Source organism: Lottia gigantea (assembly GCF_000327385.1).
Source record: "Lottia gigantea unplaced genomic scaffold LOTGIsca_138, whole genome shotgun sequence".
NCBI classification, from domain to species: domain Eukaryota; kingdom Metazoa; phylum Mollusca; class Gastropoda; family Lottiidae; genus Lottia; species Lottia gigantea.
In genome coordinates this window covers 442,795-460,910 of record NW_008707580.1, presented here as the reverse complement: position 1 = coordinate 460,910, position 18,116 = coordinate 442,795, and the positions used below count along the sequence as shown (strand labels likewise).

The 18,116-nt window shown below is 35.7% G+C and overlaps 2 protein-coding genes across 2 annotated transcripts in view; one reads left to right on the top strand and one right to left on the bottom strand.

Moving 5' to 3' along the window:
- The window catches only part of LOTGIDRAFT_172641 (hypothetical protein), a gene marked incomplete at both ends in the record, with an annotated part of 4,404 nt that extends 1,706 nt beyond the window's left edge, over positions 1-2,698 (bottom strand). Inside the window, 3 exons of the mRNA XM_009049538.1 lie at positions 701-891; positions 1,359-1,470; positions 2,581-2,698. Of these exons, the coding sequence (XP_009047786.1) occupies positions 701-891; positions 1,359-1,470; positions 2,581-2,698 (421 nt within the window). The remainder of the gene's footprint in view (positions 1-700; positions 892-1,358; positions 1,471-2,580) is intronic.
- A 2,273-nt stretch (positions 2,699-4,971) lies between these two features.
- Positions 4,972-18,116, top strand: part of LOTGIDRAFT_200289 (hypothetical protein) — a 22,936-nt gene continuing 9,791 nt past the window's right edge. Inside the window, exons 1-18 of the mRNA XM_009049537.1 lie at positions 4,972-5,118; positions 5,898-6,011; positions 6,563-6,678; positions 7,605-7,680; positions 8,266-8,331; positions 9,145-9,180; positions 9,667-9,757; positions 10,236-10,318; positions 10,786-10,952; positions 11,584-11,711; positions 12,778-12,841; positions 13,357-13,447; positions 14,021-14,156; positions 14,723-14,892; positions 15,308-15,501; positions 16,171-16,282; positions 17,038-17,178; positions 17,796-17,889. Coding sequence (XP_009047785.1) covers positions 4,996-5,118; positions 5,898-6,011; positions 6,563-6,678; positions 7,605-7,680; positions 8,266-8,331; positions 9,145-9,180; positions 9,667-9,757; positions 10,236-10,318; positions 10,786-10,952; positions 11,584-11,711; positions 12,778-12,841; positions 13,357-13,447; positions 14,021-14,156; positions 14,723-14,892; positions 15,308-15,501; positions 16,171-16,282; positions 17,038-17,178; positions 17,796-17,889 — 2,002 coding nt within the window. The 5' untranslated portion in view covers positions 4,972-4,995. The remainder of the gene's footprint in view (positions 5,119-5,897; positions 6,012-6,562; positions 6,679-7,604; positions 7,681-8,265; positions 8,332-9,144; positions 9,181-9,666; positions 9,758-10,235; positions 10,319-10,785; positions 10,953-11,583; positions 11,712-12,777; positions 12,842-13,356; positions 13,448-14,020; positions 14,157-14,722; positions 14,893-15,307; positions 15,502-16,170; positions 16,283-17,037; positions 17,179-17,795; positions 17,890-18,116) is intronic.

The following is an 18,116-nucleotide window of genomic DNA, read 5'->3' as shown; positions in this document are numbered from 1 at the left end:
TGGATTGATATTACAAGGATAACAACTTAGGTTCACAAGTATCCTTTCTACCAGCTGGTCCTTGGTCAAACCTCTTGGTATTGATTTTACAAGGATAACAACTTAGGTTCACGAGGATCCTTTCTACCAGCTGATCCTTGGTCAAACCCCTTGGTATTGATTTTACAAGGATAACAACTTAGGTTCACGAGGATCCTTTCTACCAGCTGATCCTTGGCCAAACCTCTTGGTATTGATTTTACAAGGATAACAACTTAGGTTCACGAGGATCCTTTCTACCAGCTGATCCTTGGTCAAACCTCTTGGTATTGATTTTACAAGGATAACAACTTAGGTTCACAAGGATCCTTTCTACCAGCTGATCCTTGGCCCTAGACGATCCCTGCCAATTTAGAGTTCTACGATTGCAGACGTTTTATTGCATTATTCACTACAGTTACAAGAAAGGCGACTGTTGTAGTCAAGGTATAAGTATGAAGTTAGTAATATCTTGACATTGTGAAGATGTGATAAAAGAAAGGTGACTATTGTAGTCAAGGTATAAGATGAAGTTTGTAATAGTTTGACATTGTGAAGATGTGATAAAAGAAAGGTGACTATTGCAGTCAAGGTATAAGTATGAAGTTAGTAATATCTTGACATTGTGAAGAGGTGATACAAGAAAAGTGACTATTGTAGTCAAGGTATAAGAAGAAGTTACCTGCATTATGTTTAGTACCAAATGGTGGATTCATAACAACCGTATCGAATTTCTTTACAAACTTGCCGCAATTCTCCAGCATCGTTTCGATGTCAATCTGTACCAAATCATAATTCTCAATTTCTAAATCTGTTAAATTCTGATGACATATAGAAAGAGCTTCTTCATCTATATCAAAACCTACCACATAACTGAAAAAAAAAAAAAATCACTTTTCTGCACCATGTGGACTAATGAAGACGGGCAGCACCATGCAGTGTACAATGAGGGAAATTTTACCAGGACAGCAACATTAGTCTGCTCTTTTTCCATTTCCAACTGTCAAGGAATCTTTAACGTGCACAGCGCAAAAATTTTGTTAAAATAGTCAAAAACAGGGTCTGAACCAATTTGGACTAATGAAGACGGGTAACACAATGCAGTGTGCAATGAGGGAAATTAGCCTACTCTTTTTGATTTCCAACTGTCGAGGGATCTTTAACGTACACAGCCTGTAGTACACAGGGCCTCAGTTTATTGTCCCATCCGAACAACTAGACGCTTTCTCCATGTCAGCCCTTCTTACCTATATCACTGACAGGGGAAAACCAGGTTGAAAAATCCGGTAGCATAAGCCAAAGGGACGTCCCAACTGTCAAAAACTAATAGGTATACTCACCTAGCCCCTAACATAGCCGCGCCTATAGATAAAATACCACAGCCTACGCCTAGATCACCTATAATCTTATCTTCGATATCATCATTTTCATCGATTGTATGTAACATACACGCTGTAATACAAACAAATATCATCACAGTGTACAATGAGGGAAATTTTGTCATGACAGTGCACAGTCTACATCTAATTGGGCTAATGAAGACAGGCAACACCAAGCAGTGTGAAATGAGGGAAATTTTGCCATGACAGTGTACAGTCTGCATCTAATTGGGCTAATGAAGACAGGCAACACCAAGCAGTGTGAAATGAGGGAAATTTTGTCATGACAGTGCATAGTCTGCATCTAATTGGTCTAATGAAGACAGGAAATGCCATGCAGTGTGCAATAAGGGAAATTTTGCCATGACAGTGTACAGTCTGCATCTAATTGGGCTAATGAAGACAGGCAACACCAAGCAGTGTGCAATAAGGGAAATTTTGCCATGACAGTGTACAGTCTGCATCTAATTGGGCTAATGAAGACAGGCAACACCAAGCAGTGTGAAATGAGGGAAATTTTGCCATGACAGTGTACAGTCTGCATCTAATTGGGCTAATGAAGACAGGCAACACCAAGCAGTGTGCAATAAGGGAAATTTTGCCATGACAGTGTACAGTCTGCATCTAATTGGGCTAATGAAGACAGGCAACACCAAGCAGTGTGCAATAAGGGAAATTTTGCCATGACAGTGTACAGTCTGCATCTAATTGGGCTAATGAAGACAGGCAACACCAAGCAGTGTACAATGAGGGAAATTTGCCAGCAGCATTTGCCTACTCTTTTTCAATTTCCAACTGTCGAGGGATCTTTAACATGTACAGCCTGTAGCACACGGGGCCTCGGTTTATTGTCCCATCTAAACGATTAGACGCTTTTTCCATGTCAGCCCCTCTTACCTTCATCACTGACAGGGGGGTATTATCTAAAAATGCTAGAATTGAACCCTGGACCTTCAGGTTAGCGAGCAAGCATCTAACTCACTGACAGGGAGAAACCGGGTTGAAAAATCTGAAGGTATTATCTCAACCTATGCTGGAATTGAACCCTGGACCTTCAGGTTAGCGAGCAAGCGCCTAAATCACTTTTTTTTTTTTGGATGGAACTGAGATGGGGTTATAGTCAACTTGGCACCAAACCAAAATGGCCTCTGAGATAAAAGAAAAATCCAAAAAGTTTTCTTACCTGCAATATGAGGTGTTGTTGGATACTGCTCTAAAAAAACTTTCGGTTGATTAAAAACATCCACGTCTTGTAAATAACTTTCTAATTCTTTACGTTTCAGACGTCTTCGACCAGACATCTTGTTTAAAGACAGCGTTCTAACTCAGCGTTCCTTTTCCTTTCATATCATTCTCAAGTGGCACTTTCAACGATAAATTTTACGTATTATTTCTAAATTCGGAATCAGGATAACACAGACCAATAAATCTTTTTAAAAACAACTCAGACAACTTTTTATAAGACTCAGACCAACAATGTTTTTGACACAGGTTAGAGTGATACGAGTTGTCTTTAGATTAATCCTCAGTCTACAGTCTTCAACTACCTAGTCTGTGATATCAGTTAGCTGGAAGCGGACATTAACTTGTCATCTACCAACAACTACCTAGTCTGTGATATCAGTTAACTGGAAGCGAACATTAACTTGTCATCTACCAACCAAGTCTACAGTCATCTAAATATTTGCTCTACCAGTTCAATTTCAACTATCTGTATCACATTCCACTTTACAGAATCAATATCCTGCATCAGGTTCTCAAACAATTCAATAAAATAATAATCTTGAATTGTTTTTGTAGGAGATTTTGAGAAACGAATGTCAAAAAAAAATTCTCAAAAAAAAAAAATGTCCGGGATAGTTTTTTACTATTTAGAGCTTCAAATATCAAATATATTAAGAGGACGGTGTCCCTTTATAGTGGCAATAACACTCTGCCTTTGCTAATTACCAAATCACGGAGTTCAAGGCAGTTTTTGGTAGAAATTTTCTTTTGTTTACATGTGGTTTATGGAGGCCGCCATCTTGTTTGATGAACCAACCGAAAAAATAAAACGAATTCAAAATTCAGCAAAAACTAAAAACTATTTTGAGTTATTTTCATTTTTCCTGAATTATATCAATTTCATTCATAAAGTTATGAAATTTGTTGCTTTTTGGTACAAATTTACCAAAAATTAACGACCAGTAAATTAACTTATCGTTTAGTTTTGTCTTGCAGTCGCATTAAAGTCGTTTCCGCTTAGTGAGGAATAGAAAGCGGTTAAAAAGAAAATAACGATTCTAAGTTGATCTTCGGCATTTAGAGGATATTTTACACGAGGTACGTATGGAGAAATATTTAAGATGATTTAACAAGAAAATCGGGAGCTCATGTATAAAGTTCGATGCCTTTTTGCTTTGATCGTTTGGCACCAATTGAATGGCAGTGGAAAAATGCAAATTTCATTGGTTTTGGTTTTTTCAAAATAATATTTGAATTTTTTGTGTGCAAATCCTTTGTTTTTTGCCAAGGCCTAGCTGTTAGAGAGGAACCTTTGTGAATCTAAGATATCATCCTTGTAAAATATAGTTGTTTCTCTCTTTCATTGGGCTACCCTGGCCAGTGCTTTCATGATGTCTCTCATTTTTTCAGTGAATATAATCGCGGATCTCTTTGATCAATTTGGGCGATAGTATGAGCTGACATGAAAAAGTGTCGGCTGGCAAAATTTCCCTCATTGCACACTGCATTGTATTGTCTTTATTATTTTTGCTGTTCAGATGGGACAATAAACCAAAGCCCTGTGTGTTACAGTCTGTACACGTTAAAGATCCCTCGACAGTTGGAAATAAAAAAAAAAATAGGCTAATACTGGTGTCCTGACAAAATTTCCCTCATTGTAAACTGCCTGGTGTTGCCATTCTTCATTAGCCCAATCAGGTGTAGAAAAGTCTATTGTAAACCTCCATTTCATTTCATGATCCATAGCCAGTGCTATCACTCTCGTCTTTCTCATCTTTTTCTAGCTGATAGTAGATAACAAGCGTAGCAATGGACGCCTTCATAATTTTAAAGCCATGCCATGACCAGTGCTTTTATGATTTCTCATCTTTTTTCTAGCTGATAGTAGATAACAAGCGTAGCAATGGACGCCTTCATAATTTTAAAGCCATGCCATGACCAGTGCTTTTATGATTTCTCATCTTTTTTCTAGCTGATAGTAGATAACAAGCGTAGCAATGGACGCCTTCATAATTTTAAAGCCATGCCATGACCAGTGCTTTTATGATTTCTGATCTTTTTTCTAGCTGATAGTAGATAACGATCGTAGCAATGGACGCCTTCATAATTTTAAAGCCATGCCATGACCAGTGCTTTTATGATTTCTGATCTTTTTTCTAGCTGATAGTAGATAACGATCGTAGCAATGGACGCCTTCATAATTTTAAAGCCATGCCATGACCAGTGCTTTTATGATTTCTCATCTTTTTTCTAGCTGATAGTAGATAACAAGCGTAGCAATGGACGCCTTCATAATTTTAAAGCCATGCCATGACCAGTGCTTTTATGATTTCTCATCTTTTTTCTAGCTGATAGTAGATACTAAGACCTAACAATGGACGCTGACCTGTACGATGAGTTTGGTAATTATGTCGGCCCTGAGTTAGACAGTGATGAAGAAGGAGATGATAATGATAATATAGATGATGATGATGATAATGATGACTTGGAAAGAGAGGTAATGATCAATTTAAAATATTTCATTGTGGCCTTGGCCAGTGCTTCTGTAGGAGTTTTGTCATTTATTTTGGCATGATCCTGTTATCCGTCCACACTTGCTCGTAAACACTCTAGAAGGCACAATTCTTGACGGATTTCGATGAAACTTGGCATGAGTGTTTGTTATCACCAAACGGTGAACCCTGTTGAAAATCAAAAAAATATTTAGTAAGAGTTATTGCCCTTTTTCTTGAAAACGCGTACAATTATTTCCTTGTAAACACTCTAGAAGGCACAATTCTTGACGGATTTTGATGAAACTTGGCATGAGTGTTTGTTATCACCCAAGGATGAACCCTATTGAAAATCATAAAAATCAAAAAAAAAATTTATTATGAGTTATTGCCCTTGTTCTTCTTCTTTTTTCCTTGTAAACACTCTAGAAGTCAATTCAAGTCAATTTTGACGAAACTTTGTGTAAGTATTTGTAATCATCCAAGGATGAACCCTATTGAAAATCAGAAAAATAAAAATATTTAGTATGAGTTATTGCCCTTGCTCTTGGAAACATGTTCAATTGATTTTGACAAAACTTGGTAATATTGTTCAGTATCACCCCCAAAAGTTCAAAAGAAGTGTATGACTGAAGGTTGAATATTTCATTCTGGTGATTGTTACTGAACTGCCAAATATTTTTATTTAAAATCAAAGCTGCCAATGGGCGTATATTACCTTGTCTGACAATCTGTCTTTTGAAATAAATGCAGAAGTAACTGGTACCGTATATAATATTTTCAGGAAGATGAAGATATGGAACAAGATGATGATGATGGAAACGAGATGCAGGTCGTTTTACATGAAGATAAAAAATATTATCCTACCCCAGAGGAAATTTACGGACCTGAAGTCGAGGTATGTTTGTGTCTTTTTTGGTTTTTTGGGGGTAAATTGATCTTTGTCAGGAAGTGGAACAAGGCATGCTAGACAGACAACTTCGACGCTTGCGCGCTGACTTCGTTCAAGGTTCAAGGCATGGATAGAGATACCAATATCAAGAAGTTTGACCAAGGACCAGCTGGTAGAAAGGATCCTTGTGAACCTAAGTTGTTATCCTTGTAAAATCAATACCAAGAGGTTTGACCAAGCACCAGCTGGTAGAAAGGATCCTTGTGAACCTAAGTTGTTATCCTTGTAAAATCAATACCAAGAGGTTTGACCAAGGATCAGCTGGTAGAAAGGATCCTTGTGAACCTAAGTTGTTATTCTTGTAATACCAATAGCAAAAGGTTTGGCCAAGGATCAGCTGGTAGAAAGTATCCTTGTGTATTTAGGGACACTGATAGCATCAATTTACAGTGTCTCTGATATACATACAATTTTTAGAAAACCTTTTTACAATCCCTAACAAGGTTTTCGTGGAATTTTTGGTGTCACAAGAAATTCTATATGTTTGTATTTTTTAGACCATCGTCCAAGAAGAAGACACCCAGCCTCTCACGGAACCAATCGTAGCACCTGTTAAAATCAAGAAATTCTCGATGGCTGAACAAGATCTACCTACTACCACTTACAATATGGAGTGAGTTTGTTTTTTACACCTGTCTTGTAAAGTGGTTGTATTTTGATATCTCCCTAGTCCGTCTGCCACTCTGTTCACACTTGGTTTGTAAACAGGTTGTAGGGCAAATTTTTTGTGGTTGTATTTTGGCAACGGCTCTGTCCACAATCTGTCAGATTTTTATGAAATTTTGTGTGTAGGTTTATTTCCACTATATCTTGCACAAGTTTGAATTTTGGTACAATTCAACAAATATTGACAGAGTTACAGCCCTTGATGCACTGAAAGTGTTTTTAATATGGCTTGTGGATGCAATAAAGGCTACATTTTTTTATATACGATTTGTAAAAAATTAGGTGTGTACATTCAGGAGATCTTGGATAAGTTCGAAATTGGGTTCGAATCAACAAATATTGACAGAGTTACAGCCCTTGATGCACTGAAATTATTTTAAATGTGGCTTGTGGACGCGATAAAGGCTACAGTTTTTATACAATTTTTATAAAATTAGGTGTGTACCTTCAAGAGATCTTGGATAAGTTCTAAATTGGGTTCGATTCGACAAATATTGACAGAGTTACAGCCCCTGATGCTCTGAAATTATGTTATATGTGGCTTGTAGACGCAATAAAGACTACAGTTTTCATACGATTTTTATCAAATTTGACTTTTACATTCAGGAGATCTCAGATAAGTTTGAAATTGGGTTTGATTCGACAAATATTGAAAGAGTTACAGCCCTTGATATACTGAAAATATGCTATTAGTGAGAGTTTTCCGCTTTTACATGTGAATTTATATTTTTTTGTCTGTTCATTTTATATTGATGAGATCTTGGTCAAGTTCGAAATTGGTGACAATCAGATGAACTGTTTGTGAGTTATTGCCCTTGACTTAGTAAAAATGCTATAACAATTTTCACAGTATGAAATAATGTTTTTTTGTAGATTTTTAGCTGATTTGATGGATACCCCAGGTTTAATCAGAAACGTGACTTTATGTGGCCATCTTCACCATGGAAAGGTAGGTAACTCTACTTACTCGTGTTTCAGACTTCCCACATACGATGCTCTAAGATTCTTGTCCAAAACTTTTGGTCTCTTGGAACCAGGGCTTGAAATGTTCCAAAAATTTCACGGTGTATTCCGAGAGGCATTTGATACGGAATGCATCCTTTGTTTGCATTGGAAAGAGCATGAATTTGATTGGCTGGCAGTGTCATCAAACTGATGAATGTTCAAAAGGGCCGTCTTAAGACCCTGACTGCAATGACTATATTAAGAAAAGTTTGGTCTAATTTGTCTTCCAACTCTCTTTAGTTGCATTTTTCTATTTCACAGCGATCCCAGACTTTAGAGGAAATCCTCTATTTTTCTGGCCGTTGGTATTTTTTTTATTTTCAAATAAAATTAAGTTTTAGGAATGAAAAGATTTCTGTATGGGAAATGACTTCCAAAGCATGTTAAAATAGTAAAATCTCCCCCTATACTTCATACGAGAGTCTGTGGCCCTCTTTACCTTCACCTGATATTTTCCATTTCCTCTCTTTTTTTCCTTCCTCACTGGGATCCCTGATTTCATCGTATTTTAATAATTGTTTTATTGCAGACGTCGTTTGTGGATTGTTTATTTGAACAGACTCACGTTGATATCGCTGGGAAAGAAGAAAAAGATGTAAGTTCTATTAACATACTCTAGTTCCATATTCAATCAAAATATATCTAAAAATAGTATTAAACTTATTGCTTCAGAGTTTATAGAAATGAAATGAATGGAGTTTTACGTCCTACTTTTCTGCATCATGTGGGCTAATGAATAGTGGCAACACCATGCAGTGTACAATGAGGGAAATTTTGAAATTTTTGCCAGGACTGTAGCATTAGCCAGGCCTTGTATTCTCACAACGATCTCAGCGCTAAGATATCCTAGAATCAATGTTAGAAGACAAGAATCTAGGACATTCTAGCGCTAAGATCATTTCCAGATTATGTGGCCCGCACTTTTTCCATTTCCAACTGTCAAGGGATCTTTAACATGTACAGCCTGTAGCACACGGGGCCTCGGTTTATTTTGCCAACCGAATGACTTCAGGTTAGCAAATAAGCCTCTAACTCACTGACAGGGGGAAACTGGGTTGAAAAATCTGAAGGTATTATCTCAACCTATGCTAGGATTGAACCCTGGACCTTCAGGTTAGCAAGCAAGCGTCCAACTCACTGACAAGGGGAAACTGGGTTGAAAAATCTGAAGGTATTATCTCAACCTATGCTAGGATTGAACCCTGGACCTTCAGGTTAACAAGCAAGCGTCCAACTCACTGACAGGGAGAAACTGGGTTGAAAAATCTGAAGGTATTATCTCAACCTATGCTAGGATTGAACCCTGGACCTTCAGGTTAGTGAGATTAAAGAAGAACTGTGAGCAAATCATATGACTACAGATGGGCAATAGTTGAGATTTAAAATTGATTTTCTTTGTTTCTTTTAGTTGAGATACACCGATATTTTGTTTACAGAACAAGAGGTAAGCCAAATACTTATTAGCTTTTATTTTTAATGTAGCCACTTCAGTTAGGGTCTAATGACAGCCCTCTTGAAAGTCTGTCAAATTAACCTTTTGACCTATCTTGATGACGTCTGCTTTAACCAATCGAATTTACAACAATGATACAAACTTTAGTTCCGTTTTTTATTAGCTTTTATTTTTATATTCAGTTAGGGTCTAACGACAGCCCTCTTGACCTAACTCGATGACGTCGGCAATCAAATTTTTACCTCCTTCAACGCTGGCAGTTTGTGACGCCGTGTTTATCAGGTTAGGTCAAAAGGTTAATTTTGATTGATAGCTTGATAAACTGAAATTGAAAATAGAGAAATGTTATTTCTGAATTTTCGAAATTTCATCCTGGAAACTAGAAGAATAAAATGTAAACCTATAAATTTTAGGTGGCTGTAGTTTATTTTGATGTGATGTTGAAACATTCTAACTTGTATATTTTGTATATTTCAGCGGGGAGTGAGTATTAAATCTACGCCAGTAACAGTTGTCATGCAAGATACTAAAAATAAATCTTTCTTAATGAACGTCATTGATACACCAGGTTCGTGTTCGGTGATTTTCTTACTATCTCATTGTAATGGCCCTTCACAACGGAAAGGTGGTCTTACTGTGTTGCTATAGCGACGGAAAATTGGCTCAGAGTGTGGCAACAAGTCAGATATCGTACAATTGCCGTCACTATTCGTCTGATCACAGCGTTCAGACATGTTTAAAACAAGTACCAAGGTTCGGCAATCCGTTCTGGAACACGTTGAGAACGCCGTGTTATCCAGACGGTCGTTAGTAGAGCTGCAACGATTCTTGAAGTGTGATTCGATACTCATCCAACGATACGATTTACAAGATTTGAACGACATTTAGAAGTGGAGAGTAGATATAACAAAAAAACACAAGGGGTATATTATGGTATAACTCACTTCAATTCATCAATGAATCCTTTCATCTCCTTGAGCGATATTAAAGCTAGACTTGTCTGCCATATTTAACTAAGACCTTACTAACTTATATTATAATTTCAGGTCATGTGAATTTTTCTGATGAAGTGACAGCAGCTTTAAGAATTAGTGATGGAGCTGTTGTATTTGTGGATGCTGCGGAAGGGGTCAGTTTTTTGTAAAATTATTTTTAAGTTATGTTTCTGAGTTAAAGGAATTGTAAAGTGTTTTACGACGTCACTATCGCAAAAGCTGTTAATAATATCTAAGGACCTTTGCGATAATGACGTCATAAAACACTTAGTTTTAGTGGAATTGCAGGAACCACAGACATCTGATTGAAAATTGGAATGTTGCAAATTGATGCTATCAGTGTCTCTGATACACATAATTCCTTCAAAAATATCTCAAACTAGGAATTTCTTTTCCTATTTTTCTGAAAAAAAAAGACTAGTCAAAACGTAGATAATTCTAGACACACATGGATTTGAAGACTCAAATTTCGACAGTGAGCTGTGAACACTATTACTGATTAGCTTAGCTAAACAATTCCTGTTTCTGAGACTAAGGTATGATTGGTCAAACAGATGGCGAACAATGTTTGTATACAATTAAATAGTTTTTGATATTGTAGGTGATGTTGAATACAGAAAGATTAATAAAACACGCTCTACAAGAGAAGGTGGCAGTGACTATTTGTATTAACAAGATTGATAGGTTAATACTAGAGTTAAAATTACCACCGACAGACGCGTATTATAAACTACGTCATATTCTAGACGATATCAACAGCATCGTGAGGTAGGTTGAACCAGTTTTCTGAGCTTTAAGATTCCATATACGTGTCATGCGGACATAAATGGCCCTTGTGAATCTGTCATGCGTCAAATATGATTCCGTATGTGCGTTTTTTTTTAGCTGTAGTCTACATTTAAAGATCTCTCAATAAAATTTCCCTTGACCGTCTGCTCAATTAAAGTGTACGGAAAAAAATCACATTTTTTTTTTCTAGTCAAGTCCCTCGACAATATCTCCTCATGTCCTACCTCCACTGTCCTGATAAAATTTCCCTCATTGCACACTATTGCTGCGTGTAGTCGTTCAGATGGGACAATAAACCGAGGCCCCGTGTACTAAAGGCTGTGCATGTTAAAGATCCCTCGACAGTTGGATATGGAAAAAGCGTCTAGTCGTTCAGATGGGACAATAAACCGAGGCCCTGTATTCCACTGTCTGCATCTTAAAGATCCCGAATTATGTATAGAAAAGTAGGATGTAAAACTCCATTCATTTCAAACACCATATACATCTATATCTACTGCATACCTGACACTTTCCTTATTGAACACTGCATGGCGTTGTCTGTCTCCATTAACCCACATGGTGCAGAAAAGTAGGATGTAAAACTCCATTCATGTTGTTTTTATTCTAGTTTATATACAGAAGATGAAGACGCTAGTTTGATATCTCCTATCGTAGGCAACGTTTGTTTTGCCAGCTCATATTACAGATTCTGTTTCACTCTGAAATCATTCGCTCAGATTTATTCAGACACTTACGGTAAGCAAACTTTATATTTGTGCACGATTTGATATGTAAATTGTGTTGACACATTGGGGCGGCTTTTTTGGTGAGTTTTACGCGTTCAGGATTTATAGAATCGACTTGACGTTCAATAAAACAAGTTGGATTAGAGTTCAGAGTTCCACGAGCGAGAAAATTAAGATGTAGACAGAATTGAAAATGGCGGAGAAGGAAATAAAAGAGAAAATTTTGAATGTGACATATCGTAGGTGACCGCTTGGAACGATATATGACGCAAAAAACTATTTTGTTAAAATTTTTTTTTTTTTTTTTTTTTTACCGTTATACATGGTTTTCATTATTTGAAAATATAAACCTTGTATAACAATTTGAAATCTCCGGCCTATTGAATCAAAAACTCGTATAATAATACAGTATACAAGGTTTTTCATTTTCATCTGCAGAAAAGGAACATTGAACCTCGTATAATAATATATTTTACGAGGTTTTAAATCTGACTGTTTATATACGTGTTATTTAATTAGTGTTTTTGAGTTATTTATAATCCAGCTAAGAATACGAGGTTTTGTTTACAAGATCCGCGCTTTTACTAGGGTAGCAAAAAGTCAAAATGTCAAAATGACCAAATATGGTATATACGAGGTTTCAAGCAATCACACATGATATGAGGTTTTAAACTGACTGTTTTTATACGTGTTATTTAATTAGTGTTTTGGGGTTATTTATAATCAAGCTAAGAATATGAGGTTTTTATCACAAGATCCGCGCTTTTATGAGCTTTCGAACGGTACTAAAAAGTCAAAACGACCAAATATGGCACATACAAGTGATCACCCACGATATTCTGTTTTTATCACAAGATCCGCGCTTTTATGAGCTTTCGAACGGTACTAAAAAGTCAAAACGACCAAATATGGCACATACTAGTGATCACCCACGATATTCTGTTTTCGAAGTATTCGATTGAGGTCAGAATTGGAACAGATGGAATCAAGCTGTTTGAAAACAATAAATTTTTATGCGTAAAGCCAACGTTAACTAGAAGTCCATTAGGAATAGATATTTATTTGTATTTTTGTAGGTGGTATAAACGAAAAAGAGTTTGCTAGAAGATTATGGGGCGATATGTATTTTAACAGTAAAACGTAAGTAAATCCTGAAACATGGTGAAATTTTATATCAACTAGTTGGTCTTACTAGCATTATGGGTGTGTAAACGCAATTGATCACGTGACAAACTGAATAAATGACGAAGTCAATAGCGTTTACACACCAATAATGCTAGTCAGACCAACATTTAATTCTTATATTTATATTCAGATACTTTTATTAATACAATTTTCACTGTTTTATATGATCAGTTATTTGAATTTACCACAAATCTTAGATTACGTCATTGTTGTGTTTTGATGATGTCATAGTATCACGTGATAAACTACAGTTTATAGAAAAATAAACACCAGTTTGTGTAACTGGTTCATTGAAGAGAGTGATAATAGAAATGGAAATATAATAAAATAGTTTATAATGAAATATTAAAAAAAAAAAACTTACCAAACTCTGGCCAGTGCTTCCTTCCAATCAAATTCTTCATTTCGTGCTGCCGAGTTAGAATCAAAGTTCCTGGAAATAGAAAAATAATAATTCAATACTTTTACAGGAGGAAATTCACGAAGAAGGCGCCTAGTAATACAGCCCAGCGGAGTTTCGTCGAGTTTATTTTGGAACCATTATATAAGATCTTCGCACAAGTACGTTTTTGATTTTTATACTTAAAGGGACAGGCGCACCATTTTTTAGTTTAATTTGACTACTAGAAATGTACGAAAATCACATAATTCCTTTAAATATATCTCAAACTAGGAATTTCACTTTCGTTGCCATTTTGGAGGGTTGATTTGAGTCTTGAATATATGTAAATAGTCTTCAGAAGTACTAGAAATGTACCAAAAATTACATAATTCCTTCAAAAATACATCAATACACTATACATGGTCCTTGGCTTGGTTGATTTGAGTGTTGAATATATGTAAATAGTCTTCAGAAATACTAGAAATGTACAAAAATCACATAATTCCTTTAAAAATATCTCATACTAGGAATTTTACTCACTATTTCTATAGATGTCTTTTCTATATAAGGCAGTGTCTCAAGAAAAGACAAGTCGTCATTTTAACATTCAAACGTGGATAATTCTGGACACACATGGATTTGAAGGCTCAAATTTTGACAGTGAGCTGTGAACACTATTACTGATTGGCTTAGCTAGAAAATGAGAGGTGTCGATATCTATCTAGCCTTATTTCCCTTGTTTCTATTTATAGATTGTAGGAGATGTTGATACATGTATACCTCAAGTTTGTGATGAGTTAGGAATCCATCTTGGTAAAGAAGAACAGAAGTTAAATATTAAACCATTACTACGATTAGTTTGTAGTCGTTTCTTCGGCTCTTTTACTGGTACGTAACATTACAAAAGGTTTTCTTGCATTTTATGTGTATCAGAGACACTGATAGCATCAATTTACATCATTCTAATTTTCAATCAGATGTCTGTGGTTCTTGTTAAAGAGATTGTAAAAAGGTTTTCTAAATTTTTTATGTGTATCAGGGACACTGATAGCATCAATTTACACCATTCTAATTTTCAATCAGATGTCTGTGGTTCTTGTTAAAGAGATTGTAAAGAGGTTTTCTTAATTTTTTATGTGTATCATGGACACTGATATCATCAATTTACACCATTCTAATTTTCAATCAGATGTCTGTGGTTCCTGCAATTCCACTAAAACTAAGTGTTTGATGACGTTACTAAACACAAAGGAACCATTTTCCATTTAATTCCCTGATTCCCAAACGAGCAGACGTCACTAATCAAGCGCCACCTATAATTGTGTACCAATTATGCTTTTCAATTTGCCCAGGTTTTGTTGCTATCTTTTGGGGTGTCTATGGAACATTCTGATGCCCCTGCCAGTGCCTTCAATTCTATATAATAATGTAATTATGGTATTGATTTATCGCAGGTTTTGTTGATATGTGTATAGAACACGTCCCCTCCCCACAAGATAATGGTAAATCCAAGATAGAACATCTTTATACTGGTCCGTCTGATTCTGAATTAGCCGAGGAGATGTTTAACTGTGATCCGGAGGCAAGTTTTGAACTTTTTATTTTCTTTAAAAAAAACTTTCAGGTCTTCTCAGAGATTCGAATTCTGGACTGTTTGCACCCATTTCAAACTCAATTTCATTTCATTTTACCGTAAATTTCAGGGCCCTCTAATGATATACACAACAAAACTCTACCCCACAAATGATGCTAAGTGTTTGGGCGTGTTATGAGTATATCCAAGGCTTGTTCTAATGATATTATTTTTAACCAATCAAAGCTTGTCATGTAGATCTGTTCGTTGATATTATAAGGAATTGTGGGATAGCGAAACCCAAAGTAGAGCAATATAACTGTTTCTTTTGGTTTTGCTCAGTAAATTAGATGCTTACGTCATTTGCTTGGTTACATCGAGCAAATGGTGGCTGTGGGTTCCGTTCTTGATCAGCGAGTGAAAGTCCAATGACCTTTCTTTCATTTCATTTGACCGTTAATTTCAGGGCCCGCTAATGATCCACACCACGAAACTCTACCCCACAAACGATGCTACGTGTTTTCATGTGTTTGGACGTGTTATGAGTGGAACGCTACACGCCAATCAAGAGGTTAGAATTTTGGGAGAAAACTACACACTACAAGATGAAGAAGATTCACGATTTGGACAAGTTGGTCGATTATGGATCGCTGAAGCCAGGTAGATTTTTTGGTTGCTATGGTCATTTTTTTTAGGACTAGGTGTAGTTCAGTTGATCAGAGTGTTGGAATATTTACATGATGTCATTTGCTCGTTACGTCAAACAAATGGTGGTGGAGCGGCTCTTATCTTGGTCGTTTTTTTTTAGATATAGCTTGAAGCATTTGTTTTGAGGACTGGGTGTAGCACAGTTGGTTAGAGTGTTGAGACCTTTACATGACATCATTTGCTTTGTTACATTGAACAAATTAATGGTGGTTGTTGGTTTTATATCTCAGTCAGTGTGTGAAAGTCTTTTTTAGGTTGGGCTGTAGCACTGTAGGTTAGAGCGTTGGAATTTTTACATGACATCATTTGCTTGATTACGCCAAAGAAATGGTCATGGGTTCTTAGCGTTTTTTTTAAATGTATTCATTTGCTTTTTTAGAACTGGCTGTAGCACAGTCCGTTAGAGTGTTGAAATCTTTACATGACGTCATTTGCTCGTTACATCAACAAATGATTGTGGAGCGGCTCTTATCTTGGTCTAGATTTTGGTGTATAATTTTCATAAATTTGAGCGAAAATTGTTTTCGACCTACAAAAAAGGCGAAATGTCTCCTTAATGTCGAATATTGTAGATTTAAAGATGGGAGAGAATGTGTTAATTTTAAACGTTGAAAATTGTAGATATAAAATCGAAGTGAATCGTGTATCAGCTGGAAACTGGATATTAATCGAAGGAATCGATCAACCGATTGTAAAAACTTCCACCATTACTGATGTCTCTACTAATGATGAGGTATTTATTATTTATTTTATTAGTTGAGCCTTTAGGAGAGAGTTAAATACTGCAGATAGCTAACTAACAGTTACACCATGAACAATTATAGAATAAATAGTTATCAAATGAGTTCAATACATTTATTAGTTGAGCCTTTAGGAGAGAGTTAAATTAATGCAGATAGCTTACTAACAGTTACACCATGAACAATTATAGAATAAATAGTTATCAAATGAGTTCAATACATTTATTAGTTGAGCCTTTAGGAGAGAGTTAAATTAATACAGATAGCTAACTAACAGTTACACAATAGACAATTATAGAATAAATAGTTATCAAATGAGTTCAATACATTTATTAGTTGAGCCTTTAGGAGAGAGTTAAATTAATGCAGATAGCTAACTAACAGTTACACCATGAACAATTATAGAATAAATAGTTATCAAATGAGTTCAATACAATTATTAGTTGAGCCTTTAGGAGAGAGGAGTAACATTAATACCTATATATAACTTACATTTAAGTTTAGTTATTTTATCGATGGAGCCTTTAGGAGAAAATAGTAACATTAATTTGTGAACTACGATTTAAATGAATTGAATAATTTTATTTGTTGAGCCTTTAGGAGAGCTAAATCACCTGTTATATAATTGTTCATGCTGTAACTGTATTTATCAACTGAGTTCAATAATTCTATTTGTTGAGCCTTTAGGAGAGCTAAATCACCTATTATGTAATTGTTTATTAGTTAAATGTTTTTCTGAATCTTGCAGGTGTACATTTTCCGTCCATTGAAGTTTAACACCAGTTCTGTCATCAAGATTGCTGTCGAACCAGTTAATCCGTCAGAATTACCTAAAATGTTAGATGGTTTACGTAAAGTCAACAAGAGTTACCCTCTCCTGACTACCAAGGTTTGTAGAAAATCATTTATTAGATTTTCAATTTTGCTGAAATTTGAATTAAAAAACAGCTCGATATATGATTATTTTTTGTGGGTTACTTTTTGCAAAGTCTAATTCAAATAAGATAGAATTTTGTTTCTTTATTTCGGGTATTTTCGACACCATTGTAGTCTAACAAGCTTTCTACTGCAGTCTCGTTCAACGAATGTTATGTGGAACCTGTATCTTGATAACAGAATGTATTTTGAGATTGCAAAACCCAAAGTATTACAGACCGACAGACAATTGAGTTGCCCTGTCGATCATTTTTTTATTTCTATTATACATATAATTTTGACAGAGTATAAATAGAGTTTCTGAAACAAGCCAAGGCTTATGCTAATCTGGTTATGTCCGTAAAACAGAGCCACATCAATAGCCCTGGACACAAGGTCTTCTCCAATTTACTAATTTTACTGTTTCTGTACCATCAAAAAGTTCAAAAGAAGTGTATGACTGAAGGTTGAATATTTCATACTGGTAATTGTTACTGTACTGCTAAATATTTTTATATAAAATCAAAGCTGCCAATGGGCATATATTACCTTGCCTGACAAGCTATCATAATATGTTTTCTGTACCATCAGGTAGAAGAATCAGGTGAACATATAGTATTAGGTACAGGAGAACTCTATCTCGATTGTGTCATGCACGATTTACGTAAAGTCTATTCCGAAATAGGTAAGCTTTTTATATTCTTGTATTTTCAAACGAAAAGGTTTTGTAACAATTTTATGTGTATTTGGGGAGATTGATAGCATCAATTTATATCATTCTAATTTTCAATCAGATGTCTGTGGTTCTTGCAATTCCACCAAAACTAAGTGTTCGATGACGTCAATAATCATGTGAAAGCATATTTTGCAATTATTGACGTCATCAAACACTTAGTTTTAGTGGAATGCAAG